Source organism: Papio anubis, chromosome 13 (genome assembly GCF_008728515.1).
Source record: "Papio anubis isolate 15944 chromosome 13, Panubis1.0, whole genome shotgun sequence".
Lineage (NCBI taxonomy): Eukaryota > Metazoa > Chordata > Mammalia > Primates > Cercopithecidae > Papio > Papio anubis.
The window spans coordinates 78,130,853-78,155,213 of NC_044988.1; the positions used below are offsets into that span (position 1 = coordinate 78,130,853).

General features: G+C 39.8%; 1 protein-coding gene across 1 annotated transcript in view; it reads right to left on the reverse strand.

Annotated features, from left to right (window-relative positions):
- Positions 1-800: 800 nt before the first annotated feature.
- The window catches only part of ELP1 (elongator complex protein 1), a 46,423-nt gene continuing 22,862 nt past the window's right edge, over positions 801-24,361 (reverse strand). The window contains exons 12-29 of the mRNA XM_031654384.1: positions 24,107-24,277; positions 21,437-21,536; positions 19,445-19,627; positions 16,689-16,795; positions 16,282-16,385; positions 15,079-15,132; positions 14,876-14,981; positions 13,933-14,048; positions 13,494-13,567; positions 12,331-12,409; positions 12,161-12,240; positions 10,813-10,950; positions 10,618-10,703; positions 10,159-10,307; positions 7,533-7,656; positions 6,524-6,621; positions 4,746-4,947; positions 801-2,943 (exon numbers count right to left, since the gene is read on the reverse strand). Coding sequence (XP_031510244.1) covers positions 2,858-2,943; positions 4,746-4,947; positions 6,524-6,621; positions 7,533-7,656; positions 10,159-10,307; positions 10,618-10,703; positions 10,813-10,950; positions 12,161-12,240; positions 12,331-12,409; positions 13,494-13,567; positions 13,933-14,048; positions 14,876-14,981; positions 15,079-15,132; positions 16,282-16,385; positions 16,689-16,795; positions 19,445-19,627; positions 21,437-21,536; positions 24,107-24,277 — 2,057 coding nt within the window. The 3' untranslated portion in view covers positions 801-2,857. The remainder of the gene's footprint in view (positions 2,944-4,745; positions 4,948-6,523; positions 6,622-7,532; positions 7,657-10,158; positions 10,308-10,617; positions 10,704-10,812; positions 10,951-12,160; positions 12,241-12,330; positions 12,410-13,493; positions 13,568-13,932; positions 14,049-14,875; positions 14,982-15,078; positions 15,133-16,281; positions 16,386-16,688; positions 16,796-19,444; positions 19,628-21,436; positions 21,537-24,106; positions 24,278-24,361) is intronic.

The following is a 24,361-nucleotide window of genomic DNA, read 5'->3' on the forward strand; positions in this document are numbered from 1 at the left end:
TAGTAAATCTAATCTACCAGGAGAGAAAAAGGATAATAAATATATAATACCAAGTGGGGTTGAACCCAGAGATGCAAGGTTGGTTTAACAGTAGAGAAAATCAATCACCTAGTCCACCATATCACTGGTCTAAAAACAAAAAAACATCATAGTTGAAAATCCATTTGACAAAATTCAACACCCATTCATGATTAAAAAAACTCTCAGAACAAGGAATAGAAGGGGATTTCCTCAAACCAAGAGGGCAGGAATCTGCAATTTTTTCCTGTAAAAGGTTAGACAGTAAATATTTTAGGCCTTATGGACCAAACTATCTCTTGTCACAACTCTTTAACTCTGCTGCTGTGGTGTAAAAGCAGCCATAGACAAGATGTAAACTAATGAGCATGGCTATGCTCCAATAAAACTTTATTTACAAAACGGGTGATAAGCTGAATTTGTCACAGGTTGTAGTTTGCCAACTCTGCAATAGAGAGCATTAAAAAAAAAAAAAAAAAAAAAAAAAAAAAAAAAAAGCAAATATCAGGCCATGCACGGGGGCTCATACCTGTAATCCCAGCACTTTGGGAGGCTGAGACAGGCAAACTGCTTGAACCCAAGAGTTCAAGACCAGCCTGGGCAACATGGCAAAACCCCATCCCTACAAAAATTACGAAAATTAGCCAGGCATTGTGGCATGTGCCTGTAGTCCCAGCTACTCAGGAGGCTGAGGCAGGAGGAACACCTGAGCCCAGGAGGTCCAGGTTGTAGCGAGCTGAGATCACACCACTGCACTCCAGCCTGGGTGACAGAGCAAGACTCTGTCTCAAAAATAAAACAGAATCAAATTTTAAAAAAGCAAACATGATACTTAATGATAAAAGACAACTGAATTTTCTCCAACATCAGGAAAAAGGCAAGGATGTTCACTCTTAACACTTCTATTCAACACCACATTGGAAGCCTTAGAAAATGCAATAGAGATAGAAAAAAGTATTGATCGTAAGAAAGACATAAAACTGTATTTATAGAAACCGTGTTTGTTAATGTAGAAAATCCTGGAGAATACAGCCAAAAGGTTCTAGAACTAATAAATGAGTTTAACAACGTTGCAGGATACAAGGTCAATAAAATGAAATTAAAAGCTAGTCAAGCCTTGAGATGACGCCAGCCCCAGCCAATACCTTAAATGCAGCCTTGTAAAGGACTCACCTGAGCCAGAGGCCCCAGCTAAGCCCAGCCAAGATTCTTGGCCCATTGAAAAAGTGGGATAATAGGGTCTGTTGTTTTAAGCTGCCAGCTTTTAAGGTAAGTTGTTACATAGCAATAGATAATACATCTAGTGTCACAGTAATACACCCAGTGTTGGTGAGTATAGGAGCCACTGATGCCCTCTCACATATCACTGGTGGGAACGCAAAATGATACGGCCACTGCAGATTAGTTTTGCGGCTCCTTAAAAAGCTAAACATCCACTTACCACGGGATGTAGCATTCCCACTCCCATCCCCACAAAGACCTGTACTAGAATGTCCATGGCTGCATTATTCATAATAACCCCAAACTGAAAACAATCCAAATGTACACCAACTGGTGAACAGATCCACAAATTCTGACATATTCATACAATGGGATACTACTTAGCAATACAAAGGAATAAACTATAACATGGATGCATCTCCAATGCACTATGTGAGTGAAAGAAGCCAGACTAAAAAGACTACATACCATATGGCTCTGTTTATATGAAATTCTAGATAATGCGAAACTTTACTGACTGATCAGTTTGCCAAAGGCTGGCAGTGGAGGGAGAAGGCTGACTGCAAAAGGGGAAGTAGGGAATTTTGGGGGGTGTTAGAAATGTTCTACATCATGAGTACAATGGTGGTCACACAACTACAAACATCTGTCAAAATGTACTCAATTCTTCACCTAAAATTGGTGAATTAACTTCATTATTTGTAAATTATACAACTGTACCACACATAATTTTATTGTATGTAAATTAGACAAAATAAGGTTATGCATTAATCTTCATTTACAAAGAAAAAAAGATAATGGCATCTTATCCATTTAATTAACCTTCTATGTGGTATATCTTTCCACCCCAACCTCTCTACTCTTTTAGGTATGTTTCATTCACAGATATTTTCAACTCAATCACCCAACAAATATTCTCTCCAGGATCTAATGATACAAAATTTTAGTTATCTTCTTTCACTCACTGTTATTTCATAAGAGACAATTAAATATTTTTAAAGCACAATTAAGTTACATAAATGTGCTCTCAGTAACAACTGTAAAAGACACTCTCTCATCAAAGGTCAAAACTCTACAAGGCAATAATCCCTGGTGTCAACTGTGCACCTGTGTACTGTTAGTCTGTGGCCAGTGTTACTGCAGTGTTCTTATTTTCATAATAAATCCTATAATACTACCAAATGCTCGTATGGGTACTTATCCTTATAATCTGCTGTAAAACTGGAACCTCCAGCTCCCCGAGGTAAAAGAGACATTTCCAATGGAGAGAATGGGAGTAAAAGCCAAGAATATGTAGTCTTCAATGATCCTGTTTTATAATGGTCCTTTCTCATTGTTTCTACTTTGGCAAACTCAATTTTTAAAAGCACAAAGACCTTTAGAGGTAATTAAGTACTTTCTACCAAGGTCAAACCACTAGTATGTTAAAGTAGAGCCCTTTCATATTCTACCTCACAAAACTGAGAGATGTACTAAATTTAGACTTCCAAGTCAAGCCAGCAAGATAAGACTGCTGGGGCAAACACTATCTCTGGACTTAATAATTATGCACAGTTCCTTTAACTTTCATCATCACTAAGATCATGAGAAGACCTTTCTTGCTGACTAGGGGGTTTATTTAGAAGGGAGGAATTGAGTTTACCTGGGCATACTGTTCCAAAACCATGGCTGCGTCAACGTGCTTCCTCTGCTCAACCAGCTTTCCTGTAGAGACAATAAGCAGCAGTTGACTACAAAGTTAAACAGATTCTTTGGCTCAAGTGCTTCTTTAATATGTCTTCATTATGCATGAAACTATGTACTTTCCGAATTTCTGTGAGGGAATAGGGATATACAACATAGAGTCCTATCTTAAATGGCAGCTAGAATCTAAAATTAGCACAGGAATCGAAAATCATATACAGCCAAAATTAGCCCTGAAAGATGCTTCCAAGGCATGTACATGGGAAAATGACCTGGTATCTCTCACAAACCCACTTCGTCCCTTAACAGCAAGAAACCACTATTTCTTCGGTTGAACACTAGATGGAGGTAGCTGACTTATGTCTGAGTCATGCAGTGTCTTTAGATCCTAGACTTAGCCCAGTTGAGATAAATCACACTGAGAGGCACAGAGAACCCGAGGCTTTCGAAGGGGCTGGCAGATTCTGGTCTCTCATTGCATGCTCACTCCAGGGCATATATCACTAAAAAAAGTAGGTAAAATCCCCTCCACTATTTAAATAGTTACCTTTTCTTTCTTTTGCTCTCTTGTGTAAACTGCCTATGTTAAATGTACACACAGAGTGACTCCAGTGTGTAACATTTCTCAAACATCTTTGACCACTGCCCTCCCCACCTACTTTTGCTAAACATCTGAGAAAACTAGAAATACTCCATTATAAGACATGGGAAATAGCAAGCTAAGAGCTGTAAAGAATAGAAGACAAAGATCCAAGAACAGAGATAGAAGGTATAAACAACCAATATCATAAATTTCTAAAGCAGAAAGGAACAATGGAGACTGAACAAACAACTAAAAGGCCTGAAATAAGGAATTCTTGACATTTGTAAAAAGAGGCCAGCTTGGAAATGGAGGGATTGGGGAAGGGCTAATAACCAGAAGAAGAAAAGTGATAATCCCATGCATTGTTATAATCCTAAGAAAAAAAGAATAATGCAAATGACAAAGAAGGACAGGTACATAAATTTAACAGGATAGAGTATGGAATTTTTTTAGGACTGCTTTTTATTTTTTTCTTTGAGATCTCAACAATATTTACAAGTTAGAGGAAAAAATATACTAGTAATTGCTTTACTTCAAGCACTGCTGAGAGGACCAGAGCTTCTGCTCATCTCTTTTCACAGGTGTCCTTACCCTTTCCTCCACTCTAATACTAGATCCTGGTACCAGCCTCACCTCTGGTTCGGGCAACCCTCGTCCCTGATGCAGCTAAACTGCCTTTGCTTTCAGAATGCTTGGACATTTGGCCTTTTTTTCCCCCACCTCATTCCTGGCTATTCCAACAACCTACTGGCTATACCAGAATGGACCCATCCCAAAATTCATCTTTACTTTCTTACAGGGCATAGCCCATCCAGCCACATGGTATGGCCGAGATGGAATAGAAGGTGATAGTTTAACTTCCATCCAGGTCATTTCCAACTTAAAAGTAAATGTTTTACCATGACTCTAACTTCTCCCCAGTCTGCTTCCTTCCCCACAGATGTGGAGATAACCCAGCTACAACCATCTATCTAAAAGGATGCAGAGCCACACAACGGAAGGGCCCATCAATCCCTATGGCAGAGAGAAATAAACATCTTTCCATATTGGGTCACTGCATTCTGGGACTCTTGTTGTAGTAGCTTATCCTTTAAAGCATTCTAAATTAATTTTTATCAGTGAGAACGAGACTGTCTCAGGGTATTCTGCCCTAAATTTATTTGCAAAATTACCAAACAACACAAAGAAATAAATGTTTTAAAACCTTTGTAGATGTAGACATCTAAATGATTGTACTTACCGGCCAGAGTTCTGCCAAGGCCAGCCAGCTGGTCTTCGGTAAAGTGAAGCTGGGCTGCCACACAGAGGGCTTGCTTCCAGTTGCCACACGTCAGAAAGGCTGACAGAGCTTTCTCGTGGGCACCGCAACGGGCAAACATGAGCCCCGCTGGCTCATACATGTGCTCCTGCATCAGGTGTTCCCCATAAGCAATGCTGATATCCTGTGACAAGAGGAGATTTAGGACTGAGGAGGAAACATGACAATCATTTCTCTAAAGCTCCAGTGTAGCTGCCTTAGTTCCTATACTTCAAACTCCCTTGAAAGAATTACCTGGGAAAATCTTACAGTTGACCAGTTAGTGCAATCATTTTTTCATTCAAAACCTTACTGAGGATGTGCCATGTATTCACTCAACAAATAATTACTCTTAACTACATATGCACCATTCTGAGCAGTATGAATAATATAGCAAGGCAAAAAATAAAACCAAACAAATGAAAAACCATACAAGAACCACCACCAAGTTGCTGCTCTTATAGTAACAGAGACTGATGGACAAAATACGGTCTATAGCATAATGGCAAAGGTGGGTTAAGGGACAGAGGACAGTCTCCTTGCAGCCTCAGGGAGTGTGAGCTCTGAGGGCTGTCAGGAGAATAAACCACGTGACTAGATAGGTGACAGCGTACAGGCAGAGGGCACAGAAGGCACCATGGCCACGCAGCAGGAATGTGTATGGCAGGTCTGAGGAGCAACGGGACGGCCAGTGTGACTGGAGCAAAGGGAGTGTGGGAGAGAACAGAAAACAAGGGTGAAGAGGCAGCCACTGGCCAAATCCTCGATTCTCCAGGCTGGATGTTAGGCAGAGATGCAGACAGGAATACAACATGGAGTCCCTGCCCTGAAGAAGCCCCACAGCCTGGTGGAGGAGACAAAGCAGCTAATCGGCAGTTCGACAAACGCAATCACCAAGGTGAGGGCAGGCTGCTCTGGGAGCTCAGTGTTCGGTGCCTGGTCCACGAATTGCATTCAGGAGTAACCCAAGGGTTCTGATGGACAAGTGGGGCTAAAGGAAGGCTGGTGGGTAAAGAGATGGCAGAGGAATCACATGATGTGACATCTGTAGAACTACCTACAAGTAACTGGGAACGTGGACAGTGGCAGAAGCTGGTGCTGAAGAAACTGGCAGGCTTGATCACAGAAAGATGTGTATGTAGTCTGAGGACAAACTGAAAATGGTGATGCTGGTGGCATGGTAGACTAGTGGCTAATAGCATGGGAAGGGTGATCGGGCAGCCTGGGTTCTGTATCCCAGGTCCAGCACTTTGTAGCTCCGGATCCTCAGGCAAGTTGCTTCCTCATCTACAAAGTGTGCACAGCACCCCATTAGGCTGTCAAGAAGATCATATAAACATTTAGCTTATAAGCAAAGTGTGTGGTATATTAAAAAAGCTAAAGGGATGCTTTTTTAAACAAACAAAACTTTCCCTTTATGCTGAAATATATGGGAAAGATCTGTACTTGTTAGGATGATCAATCTCACAGCAGTGAGGTTGGACAAGAGGAGGGGTGGGAAGGAAGCAGGAAACCCCACAGGGAAGGTGCTATGGTATTGCAGATGAGGAATCAGAGAACACGTCAGGACCATTCTCCCAGATAAGAAGTTCAAATTGAGGCTAATCAGTTTTACAATAAATTTTGAAGCCAAGGATGGTGTTATGAACTCAAGATCCCCACTCGTTTCCAACTAAAGCAAAAAGCAAAACCAGGACAGCCTCATTTCACACACCACATACCTGGTACTGTTGTGAGCTTGGTGAATATAACTTCAGAGCTTCGTTATACAAGTTTTTATCTTTTATCAAGTTCAAGCATTCTGGGAAGTACTCAGGTCCTGCAGGAACAAGAGTCACACAAAGACAGGCTTAAGACATGGGAAGCATAATGGACTTCATTTATACCAGTGGTCACCAAACAAAATCAATGAGGGACCTTTTTAAGACCTAAATAATCAGAGAATCTGAAGAACAGGATCCTGGAATGTGAATTTTTAATGAGCACCACTGCAGACTCTGAGGCAAGAGAAGCACTGATTGGGATCAGCATCCTACTTAAGAGTCCCAGCTTTCCGGCCCGGTGTTTTCTCAGCCTCCTTGAAAAGACATCGCCTGGGAAGCTTATTAGACACATGCATACCTCAGTCCTATCCCAGATCAGCTGAATCAGATTCTCCAAGGATGCCAGCAGCTAAAGGCTTAACATGCACCCCAGGTGATTTTTCCTTCCCCTCCAACCCCACCCCGCCAGTCCTCAGTAAAGAATCACAACTGTTACAGCATGAGAAGAACAAATGGCACCCCATCACTGTCAATTAAAACTGTGTCTTGCAGGGCATGGGGAGGTGGCCTCATCACTCACTCCAGACAAGCAGAGTTTCCCTGACATATCTGCAAACAGCACGAGAAGGAAGAACTGTCAACCAATTTTGATTCTGAGACACTAACGTTAATTTCACAGGTGCTCATTCTTAACCAAACAAGGTTAAGAAAAGGTGCTCATTCTTAACCAAAAAAGGACCTGCTCGATGTTCTTACCTAGGGAGCTCTTCCAGTTCATTAAAAGTGATTTCTTTACCTTCAGCTTTTCAGAATACACGACAAAACAAGGTGAGCATACATCATTGTTAGAGTTTTCAGGAGTAGGAAGTGAAATCAATCACTGTCTAAACTAACAGTTTAATTTATACCTTGCCTAGTTCCAAAGAAGATCTAAAGTAGAGATGAACATACTAATCCCCATGCTTACCACATTTGCTGAGGTGGCCAATGGCTTTTTCATATCGTTTCAAGTATTTGTCTATAGTAAACCGCTGATAATTAGTTTCCATTTTCTTAAGTGTATTAAGAAATGGAAGATACTCTTTGGGATCCTAAAAAAATGATTAATGAGAACTTTATTACTTGTGATATTTTTATATACAGCAATATAAATAGCATTTATATATAGCATTTATATATAGCAATATAGCAATAATAGCTATATATATAGCTATATACATAATAGCTATATATATAATAGCTATATATAGCTATTATTGCTATAGCATTTATATACAGCAACAAATAGCATTTATATACAGCAATAAACCCAAAGCTACATAATTTTTAAATGTATATTATATATTAACTACATATTATATAATATATAAAATCAAACTACAGTCGTTCCCCAGTATACATGGGGAATTGGTTCCAGGACGCCCCAAGGATACCAAAATCCAAGCATACTCCAGTCCTACATTTGACCCCATGGAGTCTGGATACACAAGAAGTTGGCTCTCTGTATCTGCAGGTTTTAAATCCTGCAAATATTGTACTTTTGATCCACACTGATTGTGGATGCAGAACCTGTGGACAAAAAGGGCCAACTGTATTTGCGAGAGATCTCCATTTAGATAAACCCACGCAGTTCCAACTCGCACAGTTGAAACTCACGTTGTGCAAGGGTCAGCTGAACACCAAACAAGCTTTGGTAAAAATGCTTTCACATACGGATATTAAGTTACATTTGGAACAACAGTAACTTCCTTAACTAAGTCTCACAGTATCATTTATTTCATAGGCTAGTAAGGGAAATAAGGTTTCAGTCTACAAGATATTCAACAAATGCATGTAAGCTTCTCCTAAAAGTCTAAGACATTGCTGTTTTCATGATATTCCATGCCTTCCTGAAAAGATCACATTAAAACAAAAAATAAAATTATACTGAGTTGGACACCAAACTCTGAGACCCTGCCAACCTAGTATTTACTGGCCCTATCATCTCCAGCTCTGTGCCATGCCCTGTAAGCAAACTGCTTTTCTTCCTAATGGAGAGGTGTTCCTGTTTTTAACGCAACTTCCCTGCAGGCGCTGTGTGCAACAGAAGCATATAGGAGGGTCACCTCACCCAGTCCCTGAAGGGAAGCATGAATGGCTTACCGGGAAGAGGCCACCTTGGCATCCTTTAACCTAGATTAGTGAGAATGAGCCAGGTGAATGGTGAGGGTGGAAACAGTCAAAGCCCATGGGTGGCAGAAGTAATGCTGCCTACCAAGGCATGTGGTGGCTGGTGGTGGTGAGGGGCGAGGGAAGGGGGACAAAAGCATTGTCTTTCCTCCATGGGTGGAGGAAAAAAAGACAATACCAAGAAGTGAGAATGGAAAGATACACAGAGGCCAGGTCAAGGAAGGGTTTCTTTTTTTTTTTTTTCTGAGGCCGAGTCTGGCTCTGTGGCCAAGGCTGGAGTGCAGTGGCTCGATCTCGGCTCACTGCAAGCTCCGCCTCCCAATAACACGCCATTCTCCTGCCTCAGCCTCCCGAGTAGCTGGGACCACAGGCGCCTGCCACCGCGCCCGGCTAAGTTTTTGTATTTTTTAGTAGAGATGGGGTTTCATCGTGTTAGCCAGGATGGTCTCGATCTCCTGACCTCATTATCCACCCGCCTCGGCCTCCCAAAGTGCTGGGATTACAGGCATGAGCCACCACGTCCAGCCAAGGAAGGGTTTCTAAGCAGTATTATGGCTTCTGAATTTTATCCTTGTAACAATGGAAGCTCATGAAAGATTTTAAGCAGAGAGATGAAGGATCTGATTTTCCTCTTTGGAGAGATCCTGGGGAAGAGACTGAGGCTGCAAAAAACTAGATAAAAAATAAGCATACCGGGGTGCTCAAAGTTTTTGATCATAGCACATGTACCAACATAGGAAAGGAGGCCATGAGCCTTCTGTGCTCCATGTGCCCACCCTCCACTAGAAAAAAGAGCCATGTGAGAAAGAACTGGAGTGGAACATGAATCACTTGTTACATTTCCTTTATAAGAGAAGAAATTAGCTCACACATATGCCCATCATCTTAAAAATAACCATGTAATTTTAGGCCGCACGCAGTGTGGTTCACACCTGTAATCCTGCACTTTGGGAGGCCGAGGTGGGCAGATCACGAGGTCAGAAGATCGAGACCATCCTGGCTAACACGGTGAAACCCCGTTTCTGCTAAAAATACAAAAAATTAGCCTGGCGTGGTGACAGGCACCAGTAGTCCCAGGTACTCGGGAGACTGAGGCAGGAGAATGGTATGAACTGAGGAGGCGGAGCTTGCAGTGAGCCGAGATTGTACCACTGCACTCCAGCCTGGGCGACAGAGCAAGACTCTGTCTCAAAAAAAAAAAAAAAAAAAAAAAGCCATGTAATTTTACTTCACTTCCTCAATCTCAAAATCCAGAGGCTTAGGAATGTGGGCCCTAGAAACTCACAGATCTGTCTCCAGCCCTGCACTCACAGGGTGATAGCAGAAAAGATACTGCACTACCAGAAGCAGGGTTTCACATACAAGGTTTGGTTCTCATATATAAACAAGAACCAAAATGGCATAAAAGTAACAACTCCACCTACCTTCTGTGACTTCTCAGCTACCATGAGGACCAAATCAAAGTCATAGGTGCCAAGAGAATGATCATATAATTCATTAACATCTACCAGAAGCAGCAAATATTTCAGGGCCTCTTCAGCACTCACAGCATCAGGATCAGAGGGAGCATTTCCTAACAGTGTTTAGAAAACAAAACAGAATACAACCATTTGGGGAAAAAACCCGCAGACCCAGCCATATAACCAAAAAGACAGTAACTTTTTCTCAACAGAACTGGACATCAGAAGAATTATATACACTTCTGATACTTTTAGATATGCTTTAGAGGGCAGCCCTGAAAAAAACCGACATGGGTCTTAAAATGGCAACTAAAAGGTCACGTATTAAATCTGTGGTGTGGCAATGACATGGTGATGGTCACCTGCAGAAGACTAGTGGCAGTCACGGCCACGTTAGCACTTTCTCTGTGAGCGGATCTCTACCTTGAAGCTCGTGTACTTTCTGCAGTACAATTTCCAGTTCTGGGGTTGTCTTCTTTACATGAGATGTAAGTATGGAGAGGCAGTATCTGAGGTAATAAGTGAAGAACACCAGAATGAGAAAGACGAATAGGCTGGACAAGGACAACTACACACTTCTGTTTTTCAAAGGATGCCTCCTGGTGACAGCATACGTACTTATGAGGATTTATGCTCTCCATGACTGCTCTCAGAGCATCGCAGACAAGGTCTAGTTTTTTCCCGTCAGGACCCCTGGATAGGTGGACACTGCTGGTAACTGGTGGAGGGTACATGGTCTTTGTGACATCTTCTTCTCTAAGAACAGGTGTGTATGGAAAGGTCATCAACAACATGTAGCCCAGCGATCAAATTACTAACATACACCTGGCATGCTGATGATGATAAATAAAAATGACTTTTGGAAAAGTGTTGAATTATAAAAATATTGAGAAATAAAACATGTCCACAAAAGACTTATACAAATGTTTGTAGATGTTTCAGTCACATGAGCCCCAAACAGGGCACAATCCAGGTGTCCAGCAACAGGGGAATGAATAAGCAAATAGTGGTGTATTTATACAATGGCATACTACTGAGCCATAAAAAACGAATGAGCTAGTGATACATACAAAAACACAGATGAATTTCAAGACAATGTGCTGAATGAAAGCAGCTTTATGCAGAAGAGTAATACTGTATGCTTCCATTTAGGTGAAGTTCTTGAACAGGCAAAACTGATTTATGGTGAAAGATTCAGAAGGGTAGTTGCCTGGGAAATGGGACAGGGACTGATTGAAAAGGAATTTGATGCATCTTTCTGAAAAGGAATAAATGCCCTCTAACTTGATAGAGGTTCATTCAGGTTACATGAAGTATACATTTGCCAAAACTCACTAAATGACACACTTAAGATTTGGACATGTCACTGTAGATAAATATGACCTTAAAAAATGCAACAAAACCATCCCACACACAAAGAATGCCCTCTAGTTAATGATATATAAGAAGTACAGGGGGTAGAGTGGACTGATGTCTACAACTCACTTAGAAATTTGTCTACAAACAAGATGAATGATGGATGGACAGATTATACAGCATGAGAATGCATATACAGAAAAATATAAACTGGCGAATCCAGGTAGGGTATATATAGGCTGCTTACTGGACAATTCTCTCAACTTTTCTCTATTTTGAAAGTGTTTCATTAAAAAGTTGAGGGGAAAGATCATCAGAGAGAAAGATGCCATTTGATTTCAATCTCCTAAGAAAAACAAATAGTTCTATATGTATATCTAAAAATCAAGTCAAATAATTCTGAATGACATGTTTTAAAGACATAGTTTTAAACAGGCTGTTTTAAAAAGAAAGGAAAAGAGCAAAAAACCAACTGGCATCTAAGAGTTATAGCAATTTTTTAAAATGCACGGTAAGTAATTTTTCTTCTCTAGCTATTTATATTTGATTTCTTTAACAAGAAGAGAGAAAATTATGGAAAAGATACTCATGAATTATTCAAAATACTTACTTCAATTCTGTAAAAAACAAATTAATATGATTCACAGAATCTATCTGTTTAATGAAGGTTTCCACATTTTCGAGAAACACCTACCAAAAGAAGGGACAAAACACCTTTGTTCAGATCACATTAGTTCAAGTACAAAGTAAGCTGGAGTGGATGGCAGCGTAGAAAGTTACCTTAGGGTTATGATCATAAATCAGATTGAGATTGATTCGCAGTTTTCTCATGCATTCAAATGCCTCTTTAAACATAAGTCTGTGAGGAGACAGAGAAAGAACAGAAAAGGTATTCACAAAAACTGAGCTCCACGGACCCAGTATATTTTCATTAGGATACAAACCAGTTATAATCAGATTACAGCCCCAGTGCCAATCTACTATTACTGAATTTCTACTCTGAAATTACAGAATACAAAAATCAGGTACTACATTCATTTACCTTCTTAAAAGGTGTGATTTATTCATCATGGCTGTCTGAGAACTACATCTTCACATACATACAACAGAAAATCATTACAGAAGGCCAGCCATGGTGGTTCACACCTGTAATCCTAGCACTTTGGAAGGCCGAAGTGGGCAGATCACTTGAGGTCAGGAGTTTGAGACCAGCCTGGCCAACATGGTGAAACCCTGTCTCTACTAAAAATACAAAAAAAAATTAGCCAGGCATGGTAGTGCATGCCTGTAATCCTAGCTATGCAGGAGGCTGAGGTGGGAGGACTGCTTGAACCCAGGAGGCAGAGGTTGCAGTGAGCCAAGATTGTGCCACTGCACTCCAGCCTGGGTAACAGAGCAAGACTCTGAATCAAAAATAAAGAAAATCATCATGGAATTTAGGTCTCCTTTTTAAACAAAATATTAGTATAGATCTTTCTAATACAAAGTTTCCTCCAAATAGGTTCAGAAAATCAGTCACTTCCTTCACAAGAGTGGCTCAGTCTTTTTTGGGTCTGTAAAAAACAAATTTTTGGGTCATAGTCCCCTCTGTAAATCTGTTGAAAGCTGTGGGCTTTCTACTTGGATAAATACACAAAGACAAAGTTTGGTGTGTACTATCTCCCTGGGTTCATAGGCCGCCTAAAACCCAGAGGTGTTCCCTCAGGTTAAGAGAAGCCCTCCTTTATATGATGAGCGTCACGATTCTTTCTGCTGGGAATCTCCACTACAAAATACTGTATTAAAGTCAAAAAGTTAAAAAAAAGAAAAAAAAAAAGGCGTCCCTAAGAATCTGATGATATAGGTAATGAGTGCTTTTCATACTTTTAAGTTCTGAAAATTGTAATAAAATACTTATTGTCTATCACAAGCCAACTAGTCGCAAACAGTACAATGGCACTTACTTGTCCAACCACTTCCGAATCTGAGCTAAAACCAGGGCTCGATGATGAACAACTTCTAAGTTTCCCCTTGGCATCTTAAATAAATTAAAGCAATAACATTTTTAATTAAGTAGAAAACATTTAAATAGCCAGGATACAGAATTTTACCTAACTCTTCACAGAGAACTACCACAACTCTCTAAAATGAGCACACTTTTAGCAGAATCTGGTTGTTCTCTATATTTATCTTGACTTTCAAGGAAAGTTTCCCTTTGAGCCTTACTGGTCACAGCCTGTATCAATACTACTTTGAATAAAGTGAACAGAAAGCTATCAAGGAAAGGTTTACAACAAATGATACAAAGAATAAGAGAGCCTAAAATACAACCTGAAAGAATTATGCTTGGTACTTGGCTGAATGACAATCAGACTATCTATCTTGTCTGAAAAACCAGCTTACCTGTAACACAAGCTTTGTGTCCTGGGGCACAACAGTGACAATCCGTGAACCCCTTTCCACTTTCCGCAGAACTTCCCCATTGGACACATGATTGCTGCTCAGGCCAGCCTGTAATGCTAAACACACCATTAACTAATAAGCCTTAATTATCACAATAAGCCACTCTCCATTAATTGCAATTGAAACCACACATACTACGTGAAATAGAAGAGAACAAATAACAACCATGTGCCTTAGCTCTCCCACTGAACCTCAACACTATCAGCCCTGCTGATGAACATGCCCTCTCTCTTACAGAGCCCTCACGCATATTCACATACACAGCTTCTCAAATGATCTGGAGAAACACAGTAAGAATCGGGGCAACTTCTCTATTTCTTAGCATTATCAGTGTACTATAATCATATCAATGAAAGGAAGATTCCCTATTTCCAAGTTGGAAGCAAAGAAAATAAGTTGGCTTTTTAGAATAAGGAAGACACACACACATACACGCCACACACGCAGAGATAGATAGGGCATGGAACAGAAGACAAAATGCAGCCAATATCCTACAAACCACGAGATGGAGCCCAGATGTAAAGTGGAGGGTGGGCACAGTGGGAAAAGACTACACAGAAGGTAAAACATTTGGGATCTACATAGTAATTCCAAATAAAATATTAGATCAATTACATAATAAAATTTCCTGAAAAATTTTTAAGTTTAGAATGTGCTGCTTAAGGAAGGAACTCCCTTCCTTGGATGTCTTTACTAAAGTGCAGAATGATTTAACTGAGACATTATGTTGAGATTAGGGTCTAAGTAAAATAACTCTAAAGATTTTCTCCAGCATAGGATTCCTTGATAAAAAGCCAAAGTAGATGAAGAATTCAAAAAGTCATCAAGACTCCAAAAGACATTGGAGGTGGGACCATTTCTATTTTATACATTGAAAACTTACTTTTAAATGAAGCATCCCTCAGGCAAAAACACTGGCAGGTATGGGAATGGGTTGTCAACAATAAAAACTCATCATATACTGCAAATGACGTGACATTTGACGCAACCTACAAGAGAAGACCAGAAAGGCATGGGGGAGAGGCAGCTTGATTACTCGGAGCCAACACTGTGAAAAGGATCCAATACCAAACCAAGCCTTGATACCTCAATGTCATTGACGAAAAAGCGACACCGGTCAGTCAGACCAAGGACACATTCCTGCAAAGAAATAAAACTGAAATCATAAGCAACTCTATTTCAAATCAGTTAAACCTACCTTTTCTATCACATAGTTCTACCGCCCTATGATTTCACACCTAAGTTCCTGTAATCAGGACTAAAAATACCTAAAACGCAGCTGGCCCAGTGCAAAATGGAATGTGAAGCCATCCAATCCATCAGTGAGCCCTGACATCTCCATCTCCTACATATATCTCAAACCCATCTCCTTTTTCCCCTCACTTAACTCCACTCAACCTGTGTTGATTCCATATTCCAGTCTTGTCACTCTCTAACCAGCTCTCTTCTGGGCAGCCAGAATCACTGTCCAAACCATGAAGCAGAACACATTACTCTGTTGATTAAAAATCACTAGAAGTTTCTAATCTTTGTTCAATTAAAACACCCAAACTCCCTTCTCTGACTGTCATTGAGCTCCGGCCACAATGCTTCCATTCAGTCCCTTGAATAAGATGAGTTCTTGCTAAGTTCAAGGAGTTTGTTCTTCCTTCTGCCTGGAGAGAGAGCCTTCTTTTTCTTCACATCTCAGCACACACTTCACTGACTCCGAGAGGCCTTCCTGGACCATCAAATGCAGGACTCTCATTCTTATAGCCACCATCCTCAAATTACCCCTCAAACATCTCAGTATTCTCTACCAGCACACCCTGTCTATTTCCATCACACTCCCAACAAAGGGAATTATTACATTGAAATTAATAGATCACAAGTTCCAGAAGAGCAGGAATTAGTCAAGTGGTTTTGTTTTCCAACCACTGTATTCTACCATCCACCACAATTACAGGCATTCTAATATGTGTTGAATAAAAATCTACTAAAACTATTTTCAAGATCATATTTCTGTTTTCCTCAAAAGATACGAAATAAAATTAACTTTGATTTGTACGACTAGGGATAAAAGGTTGCTAATCACATATATTATCTCATTTAGTCTTCTGAACCCTGATAGACAGATACTGATTTGCCCATTTTATAGATGAATAAGGTGTGGCTTATGAAAGTGAGATCATTTCCCACTACTGCCTAGGCATTTAGTGGAGACCCAAGTCTCCAAAGCCCACTTTCTTTCTACCCAATGCCATCAGTCCCTGGGTAACTAAGTAAGTTTCCTGCTCCGTGTTCACTTACCTCTTCTCCAATCATGGCCAATTCAGTCTGGGTGCATGGATAAGGAAACCGAACAGGAAATCCACCAGAGTTCTTCCATGGTTTAACAGCCAGAGAAGGTGACTCTGCAGGATTCACAGATCTAGTTTACAAATAGCTGATGTGCTCTTTGTAAAAACCATCAACATCAATACTTGCTAAAACACTTAACATGCAATTTCAATCACTTTTGTAAGAGTGCATTAGTTCATTAAAAGAGGAAACAGGAGTAGAATACACCTGCCAATTCCACTCTAAAGCTTAGGGTTTTCCAGGATAGTTAAAAGACCTGACAATCAATGTTGTACTGACAAGATCCAAGTACATGTTCTTAAGAACTAAGCGTCTATGTAAGTAATAATATGCTTTCCTAACACCTTGATACTCACCCCAAAGGTACTTAAATATCTGGCCATCAGCCAGCTGTAATGCTACTGACTTGGTCTTGGAATTGCAACATAGACCGATTATGATCCCATCCACTGTTGCAGATGAACTGACAAAAAAAAAAAAAAAAAAAAAAAAAAACGAGGAGGGTGTGTAAATCTTTTTTTCTCAAAAATAGTAACATTTCACTGATTTTGAAAATCAACAATCTCCCTTTGGTGCTGCACTATTTCAATACAATGTAGACTAAGTACATATATACAGACCCAATACTACACACACACACACACACACACACACACTCTTACACACTTAGAGACAGATGGATGGTTGGATGAATAGATAAAACTATTCTAAACCAAAGCCCAGATAAAGCCACATCTGCTATATGACACCATTTTCCACAAACCCAATAAGGCAATAAGACAGTTATTTACACTGTGAAGTCATCACTCCTCTTCTGGCCACAACTTACTGCAACTTATTACAATGTATTGCCTTCACTAGACATGGATGGTACCAATATCATTTCTGTCTGCTTAAAATAGTTAAAGCAGCTCCTCTGTAGGAAAATGAGCACACTCAATATCTGTATCACTAGCATATCGATTGATGGAAAATTGTGGATTTTCACTAATGAGATCAAGGGAATATGTTATCACCGTTACATTTTTTCCCTGAGTCAACGGAGAGAAGTAAAATATCACTCTTTTTTTTTTTTTTTTGACAGTATCTTGCTCTGTTGCCCAGGCTGAAATGCAGTTGACGCAATCATAGCTCACTGCAATCTCAACCCCCTAGGCTCAAGTGATCTCCCACCTCAGCTTCTCAAGTAGCTTGGACCATAGCCACAGAAGCAGAATTTCTTAAAAGAGAAGGAAGAGGTAGTGATTAAAAAAAAAAAAAAAAAAAAAGGAGACAAAAAGGTAGTGATAAAAACAAATGATGTTAATGGGAACATTTAATTCAAAGTTTTTAACCAATCTACAAAAAAACTAAAAATTATAACAATAGGACTTCCTCTACAAATGCCTCACATTTTGTGAGGATAAACTATCTGTCAGGAAGAGAACAAACTCTAGAGCTAGACTGGCTGGGATTCGATCCTGGCTCCACCTGCATGATCTCAGGCAAGTTACCTAACTGTTCCATGTCTTAGTTGCCTCATCTGTAAAATGATGGTGCAAATGGCACATACTTTAAAGAGGTATTATGAGAAATAAATAAGCTAAGACAGAGAAAGGACTTAGAAAAGTACTTTTTACAAAGTACAAGCTACAGTAAATGTAGACTACTTAATTGAGGGACTTTGAAGTTCTCAAAAGCATTAATATTTTATATGAACAAAACAGTCTTTTTGAGAAACAAAAGTCAAAGCAGTAGAAATATACTGTAAATGACTTCTCATTTCCTTTATAGCAAATGAGATGACTGCATCAAGCTTTTGCTTCTACAAGCTAATGATGAAGAATTTCAAATCTGAAGTAGAAACTTAAGTAAATTGCTCTGCTTTTCAAAAGGTAATCTACTGGCTTACTTTAAGTGCTACATATTTCTAGAACATATGCTGCATTTGGACATGTTAACAAAAGGCTTTTTCAAAATATCACGAAGCACTATGAGTCAAAGAGTAGGAGCAAATGACTGCATTAAAATGTTTTATGTCTGTAAATGTATGTAATGTATATATAAAGGAAAGGTTCCTAATTTTGCAACAACGTTTCTCAGAAGAGAAATCTCACCAGTAGGGCTTTAATTACAAATTAATCTGGGGATCAGTATCAGTGGCCAAAGGTGCCAAGTCTTGACACTGGAAACAAGGAGTTCTGGGAACTGGCTAGAAAATGCTCTCTACTACACAACAGGGCTTGCATTTCAGAGAACAGCATTCATTAACTGTTACATAATGAAGATATAGTCAGGAATCAAAACAAAAAACTCAGGCCCAGAGAACAAAGAAGAATAGAGACTTTCTAATGGTAAATGTAGTCAAGTACACAATAGGATATAAAGAAGAGGAGGCTGGAAGAAGCATTTTGAAGTCACCACATCAAAACAAAGCATATATACGCAGCTATGCATCATTTAACGATGGGGATATGTCTGAGAAATGTGTTGTTAGGTGATTTCATCATTGTGCAAACATCATACAGTACTTACACAAACCTAGGTGGTATAGCCTACTACACCCCTAGGCTATGGGGTATGGTCTATTGCTACTAGGCTACAAACCTGGACGGCGTGTTACTTTACAGAATACTACAGGCAATTGTAATACAATGTCAAGTATTTGTGTATCTAAACATGGAAAAGGTATGCACACACACACACACACACACCCATCCATGTATATATATACGCATGACTGCATTTATACAAAATTTCTTCCTATCACATTAGCCCATGAGAATTAGCCACTCTAATTATGCTTCACAGTTATTAAAATCAATTGTAACATATAACAAACATCCTGGAAAAATGTGAGTAGATGCTGAATTAAAATATTTAACACATCTTTAAAAAGTTGCTTCATCTATTAATATTTATCCTATTTTCCACTACTTTTTGATATACTTTTGGTCTGTTATTTTGACATGGCTCAAAACTAGATTTAATCTTCTTTTTAAGTGTGTCTAACAAGAAAGCTACTGCTCCTCAACCTTGCTCAATGGAAGTCAAAAAAAGTTGTCTCATCATAAAAGACAAAAACCTAACTCCATTTGCTTAACACGCGGAGTACAGGGAAAAACTGCAATACCTGACATTGAGCTGTCCATGCTCTTCATCCATCTCAGAAGAAGCTGCAGTCAAATGGTGAATGACAGATCGGGGACTGGACTCACTGTGGCTTACAGCCAGGAAGAGGTCTTCTTCAATCCAAGTGAGAAGGCCTAGTTTCAGTGGGTTTACATCTTGATCTTCATTATTCTCAAACTGAATTCTGTTTTAAATATTGAAGAATATCCAAGACATGAATAAAACTTAAAAACCACTGAGATGTTCCTGGATGAAGGAAGACTGAAGCGTCTTGTATACAGTCAACTCCTAATTATTTGGAGGGACAAAACCTAAGATATTACCAAATACTAGAAAATCTAAAATTCATGTTTGTCTGGCTTAAGAATATGTTTTTATATTTTCCTTAGATTTCTCATACCCCGAAATCTTTCGATTTGAAGAGAACACTTGAGGAAACTGACTACACAAGAAAATTACCTGCCCGAGTCCCTACACTAAAGAACCCTGGAGCCTTTCCACTGCCACAACTTACCAGCATTGAAACCAGGCTCTGGCACGTACGTGACTTGCAGTAGAATGAATGGGTCCTTTCCTAAGCACCTCACATTAAACTGACTAGCTTGAGGGATGGTCTCCATGTCTCTAATGCATTCCTTCGGTAGCATTTATACACCTGACCATGGCACTGTTCTTGTCACCTCACGTAGGAACCGATAATGGCTACTTCCTGCCTTTTAGATCAGATGGCAAATCCGCAGCTTCCACTGAAGAAGTTGGTCACTAGCCTGCTCTTCCTCCTCAAACATCTCTCCCCGGACTCAGGCTCTCCAATGCATTCACACAGAGTATCCCATGGAGGAGCAGTCCCACCTCTGGCTTTCACTGACACTTTCTTCCCCACCAGACCCAATGTTCCCAATTCCTTGCCAACTCTAAACCTATCCCTTCCCCAAGGATCACGATGAGTATTCACGTCTTTCGTGAAATCTCAGACGAATTGGCACTATCCCCATCAAATTTTTTTTAAATGAAACTATATTCTAAACTGCCTCATACTTTCTAATTTCTATCTCTACTCTAGTGGTTTCAAGTCTGTAAAATGAAATAATGCATGTAAATGCTCTTTAAAAACTACTAAGCATTATACAGGCAGCCTCCAAATCATACAGAGGTTGAATACTTCTGCTGTATTTATTAACTATATCACACATATTTAAGAAACATTATTAAATTCTGTTATTTGTTGTACTCAGTTAATTATTTCTATTAATCTAACAATAAATGTTCCCTGGAGGCGGAGTAATTTAGAAATGAAGAACACGGACTTATCAAACAGAATAGAATCAAATCCTAGATTCTCTAGTTACCAGGTCCATGACCTTGGGTAAGTTAACTAACCTCTACGCTTTGTTTTTTTAATCTATAAGTACTCAATAAGTGGTACTTTTAAAAAGTTCTTTCACAGAAGTGGCATTATAATTTGGTTTCTAGGTCATTTTGCAAATGCCTATAGCATACCTAAGGTATTCGATTACGTCCAACTGTTTATAATACTGTTTCAATGGAAGAATGCTTTCTGATTTCCATCCCAGGAGCCTCTAAACACAGCACCCAGAAGTTCTAGATTTTGGGATGGAGCAAAGATAGAGGATGCATTAGGTCATCCATGTTAACAACCCCTACATCCCCATTTATGTAAGAGAATGCAACTCCATCTTATCATTGTCATCTCCATCTTTCCCATGTGATTTTTCCTGGAGAACCAAGCACTATTGGGAGTAGGTCCTAGGCCAGCTTGCAACTCATGCTCTCCTGCTACCTATCAAATTATATGGCATTCAGACAAACTACATGACTGGCTTCTCCAACCAGATCCAAAAATCAGGGCCTGGCTATTGTATTTATTTCTTGTTCCACTCAGCAACAGGCACAGAACTCTATCAGTTGGCTGAATTTAGGACTGCATGCTGGCTGATTCTGTTCCCAGAGCCCAAGATAATTAAGAACCTACTTGTATCTCTTTTCCAGTTGAGGAGTTCTAAGGGAAACTTTAAATCCACTTCCACCCACAGCTCCCAGTTTCACTGTAGGGTCGGCACTTGGATAATCACCTGGAAAACAAAAATGCAAATACTATCACTGTAAATTATAAGATTTCACCTAATACTAAGGGGATGGTGTCTGCAATTAATGAGTTCTAGAAGGCAAACAGCAATCTAGAAAATAATCACATCTCAACCTCCTTCAAATCTTTGCTTTTCCCTAAAGAACACATCAGTCATAATCTTCCCTGATAAAGGCCACATCTCAGCAAGACCCAGTGGATGGGCTACCCTCTCAGCCCAGTGCTGTGGACAATTTCCTCCACTGTCTTCAGCCACCTCTCAATATCCTCCAGTTCTCCAAAGTCCTAAGCACCTGCTTAAAAGTTTCTTTCTATTCTTCATCCAGTTTATTCACTGCACAGCAGCCAATGCAAGCCTTTAAAAAATTCAGCCAGAACACTGCACTCCTCTGTTCTAAGCCTTCTGGTGGCTCCTATCTCACTCGGAGTAAAAGCCGCAGGGCCCTACAAGAGCAGATTCCCATCACCTCTCTGAACTCACCCACCACCTTCCCCTCATTTGCTCTGCTGCAGCCACCCTGGCCTCCTGGCTATTTCCTAAACACTTCGGTGGTTGCTTTTTACTCTGCTTGGAACACACTTTTTTTTTTTTTTTCCTTCACCTTCAAGCATAGAATGCTTGGGACGCTCTTACCCCAGATGTCTACGTGGCTCCCACCGTGATTCTCACCATATCTCTGCTTAAATTTCACCTTCACAGAGAGGCCTTTGGAATCACACTAAATAGGAGAGCCACCTTCCCCCTATAAAACCTTATCCTTAAGCTCTCCCTATCCCTTATTCTGCTTAATTTTTTTCCACAGCACTTGCCATCTGATACATTATATTTAATTGGTATCTTTTGTCTACACCTAGAGTAACAAGTTGTAGACAAAGGACAACTAGTTTTCTCGTACAACAAGCCAAGTACTAGAAAAAGGCTGGCATATAATAAACAAGAAACAATGAGGGGGAAAAAGGAGTCATACTCAGGATGCATCAAACACCATCTTTGAAAATTTGGGGAACTAACTTGTCTCCACACCACTCAAATGTCTACCACTTGGCTCCAAGTTGTTAATTTCCCTTCTGCTTGGGCACTGAGCCCTGACCTATTCCAGTCCAAGATCTCTTTTTCCAGATTCTCTTATATCCAAACTCTCCCCAGTGGGCTCTTTAACTTCTCAGGGTTTTTAGTTCATGGATTTGTTATGATCTTTCTCTTCTTTCCATTTCTATGAACACTGCCCTGGCTCAAGCTCTCACTAGCTCCTGCCTGGACACTTGACAACAGCTTCTCCTAACTGGAACCTCTGCCTCCAGGTGCCCCAACCTATGGCCAACCCCACATACTGATGCCAAACAATCTTTCAAAAGTGGAGCGCTCAGTCTGTCCTATCTCATCACAGGGAGTTTTCTCTCAAGGAAAATGAATGCTGGGTGGTACAGCGTTTCATCCTGAGGAGATAAAAATGTCCTAAAATTGATCGTGGTGATGGATGCAACTCTGTGAAAATATATATACAAAGATATATGTATATATATGCATAAGCACACATATAAACCACTGAATTGTACACTTTAAATAGACGAATGATATAAAGCCATTCAGAACAAAACATTCCATACATCATAAAGTGACATACAAACTCATTAGCATCATAGGGTAAGTCCCACAAAAGCTTACCTTACATCTGATTCTTTTTGCCTTGACAATGAACATATTTGCACTTTTTTTAAAGCTATTTTTAAAAGCTTAAGGAGGACTGTAACAGCATTTGACACACTGAAACTATAATCAGAGAAAGTGGTGATATATCCAGATAGGATTCATGTACACAGTGGGCAGCTGACTTAACAGAAAAGCTGATATGAAAGTAAGGAATTCCCATTTAAATTAATTAATTTTGATTACTCTCTCGGCAACTATCTAGGCTTTTTCTGAAAATTCAAAAGATATTTGAAAACAAGGCTACCACTGCCATATGCCAGCAGAATTTATGACATAACCACAGAACTCACAAGTAAAAACTAATTTTAGATTCTCCAGCACATCAGGAAAACAATGAGGAACTGACAGCAACAGGGCTGTGGAAGGACAAGTGGATTAGGAGCTAGAACACCTGTGTCGAGGTCCTTGTCCATTCTTGTTCAAACAAATTACAAAACCTCTGACACTGTGTTCCCTCATGTATAAAAGTGGAAAATCCCATCTCTGACACAGCTCCTAGGAGGGATGAGATCAACTGAAAATATGTATACAGGCAATGAAAATAGTAAAACATGTTAACAATGTATAACATACTATGTTATTTCCAGAGTTCAATGTTATTCTTAAATAACTGACTCTTCAAGTTTAGTAAGGGAAAAGGAATGGCTCATACAAACCAGTGTTAGGATTAAAAAAAAAAAAAAAATTCCAAGCCAATTAAATATCATAATGATAATGATATCAACTGCAGACTTCAAAATTTTGAGAAACACTAGACCTATGGCAAAACCAAACTGTAATTTGCTTTTATGTAGGAGTAGAAGGGATTTGATGCAGAACATCTCAGTAAAAGTTTTTTAACATACCGCATTTATAAACAGAAATCTGGTTACTGGCATCTAGAACAGCAAGGTCATTACTCTTCTGAGGGTGTGCAAAGAATGTGACTTGATTCACAGGGTGTGGGAACAGCAGTTTGTAGGTACACATGGGAGGCGGAACCACAGTCTGCCGGAAGACTGTCACCAATACCCCGTCTGCAGTGAAAAAGAAAGAAGAGGATTAGACATAGGGATATTCAATTTGTAAGATAAGCCATCTGAATAGCACAGTATATCCAA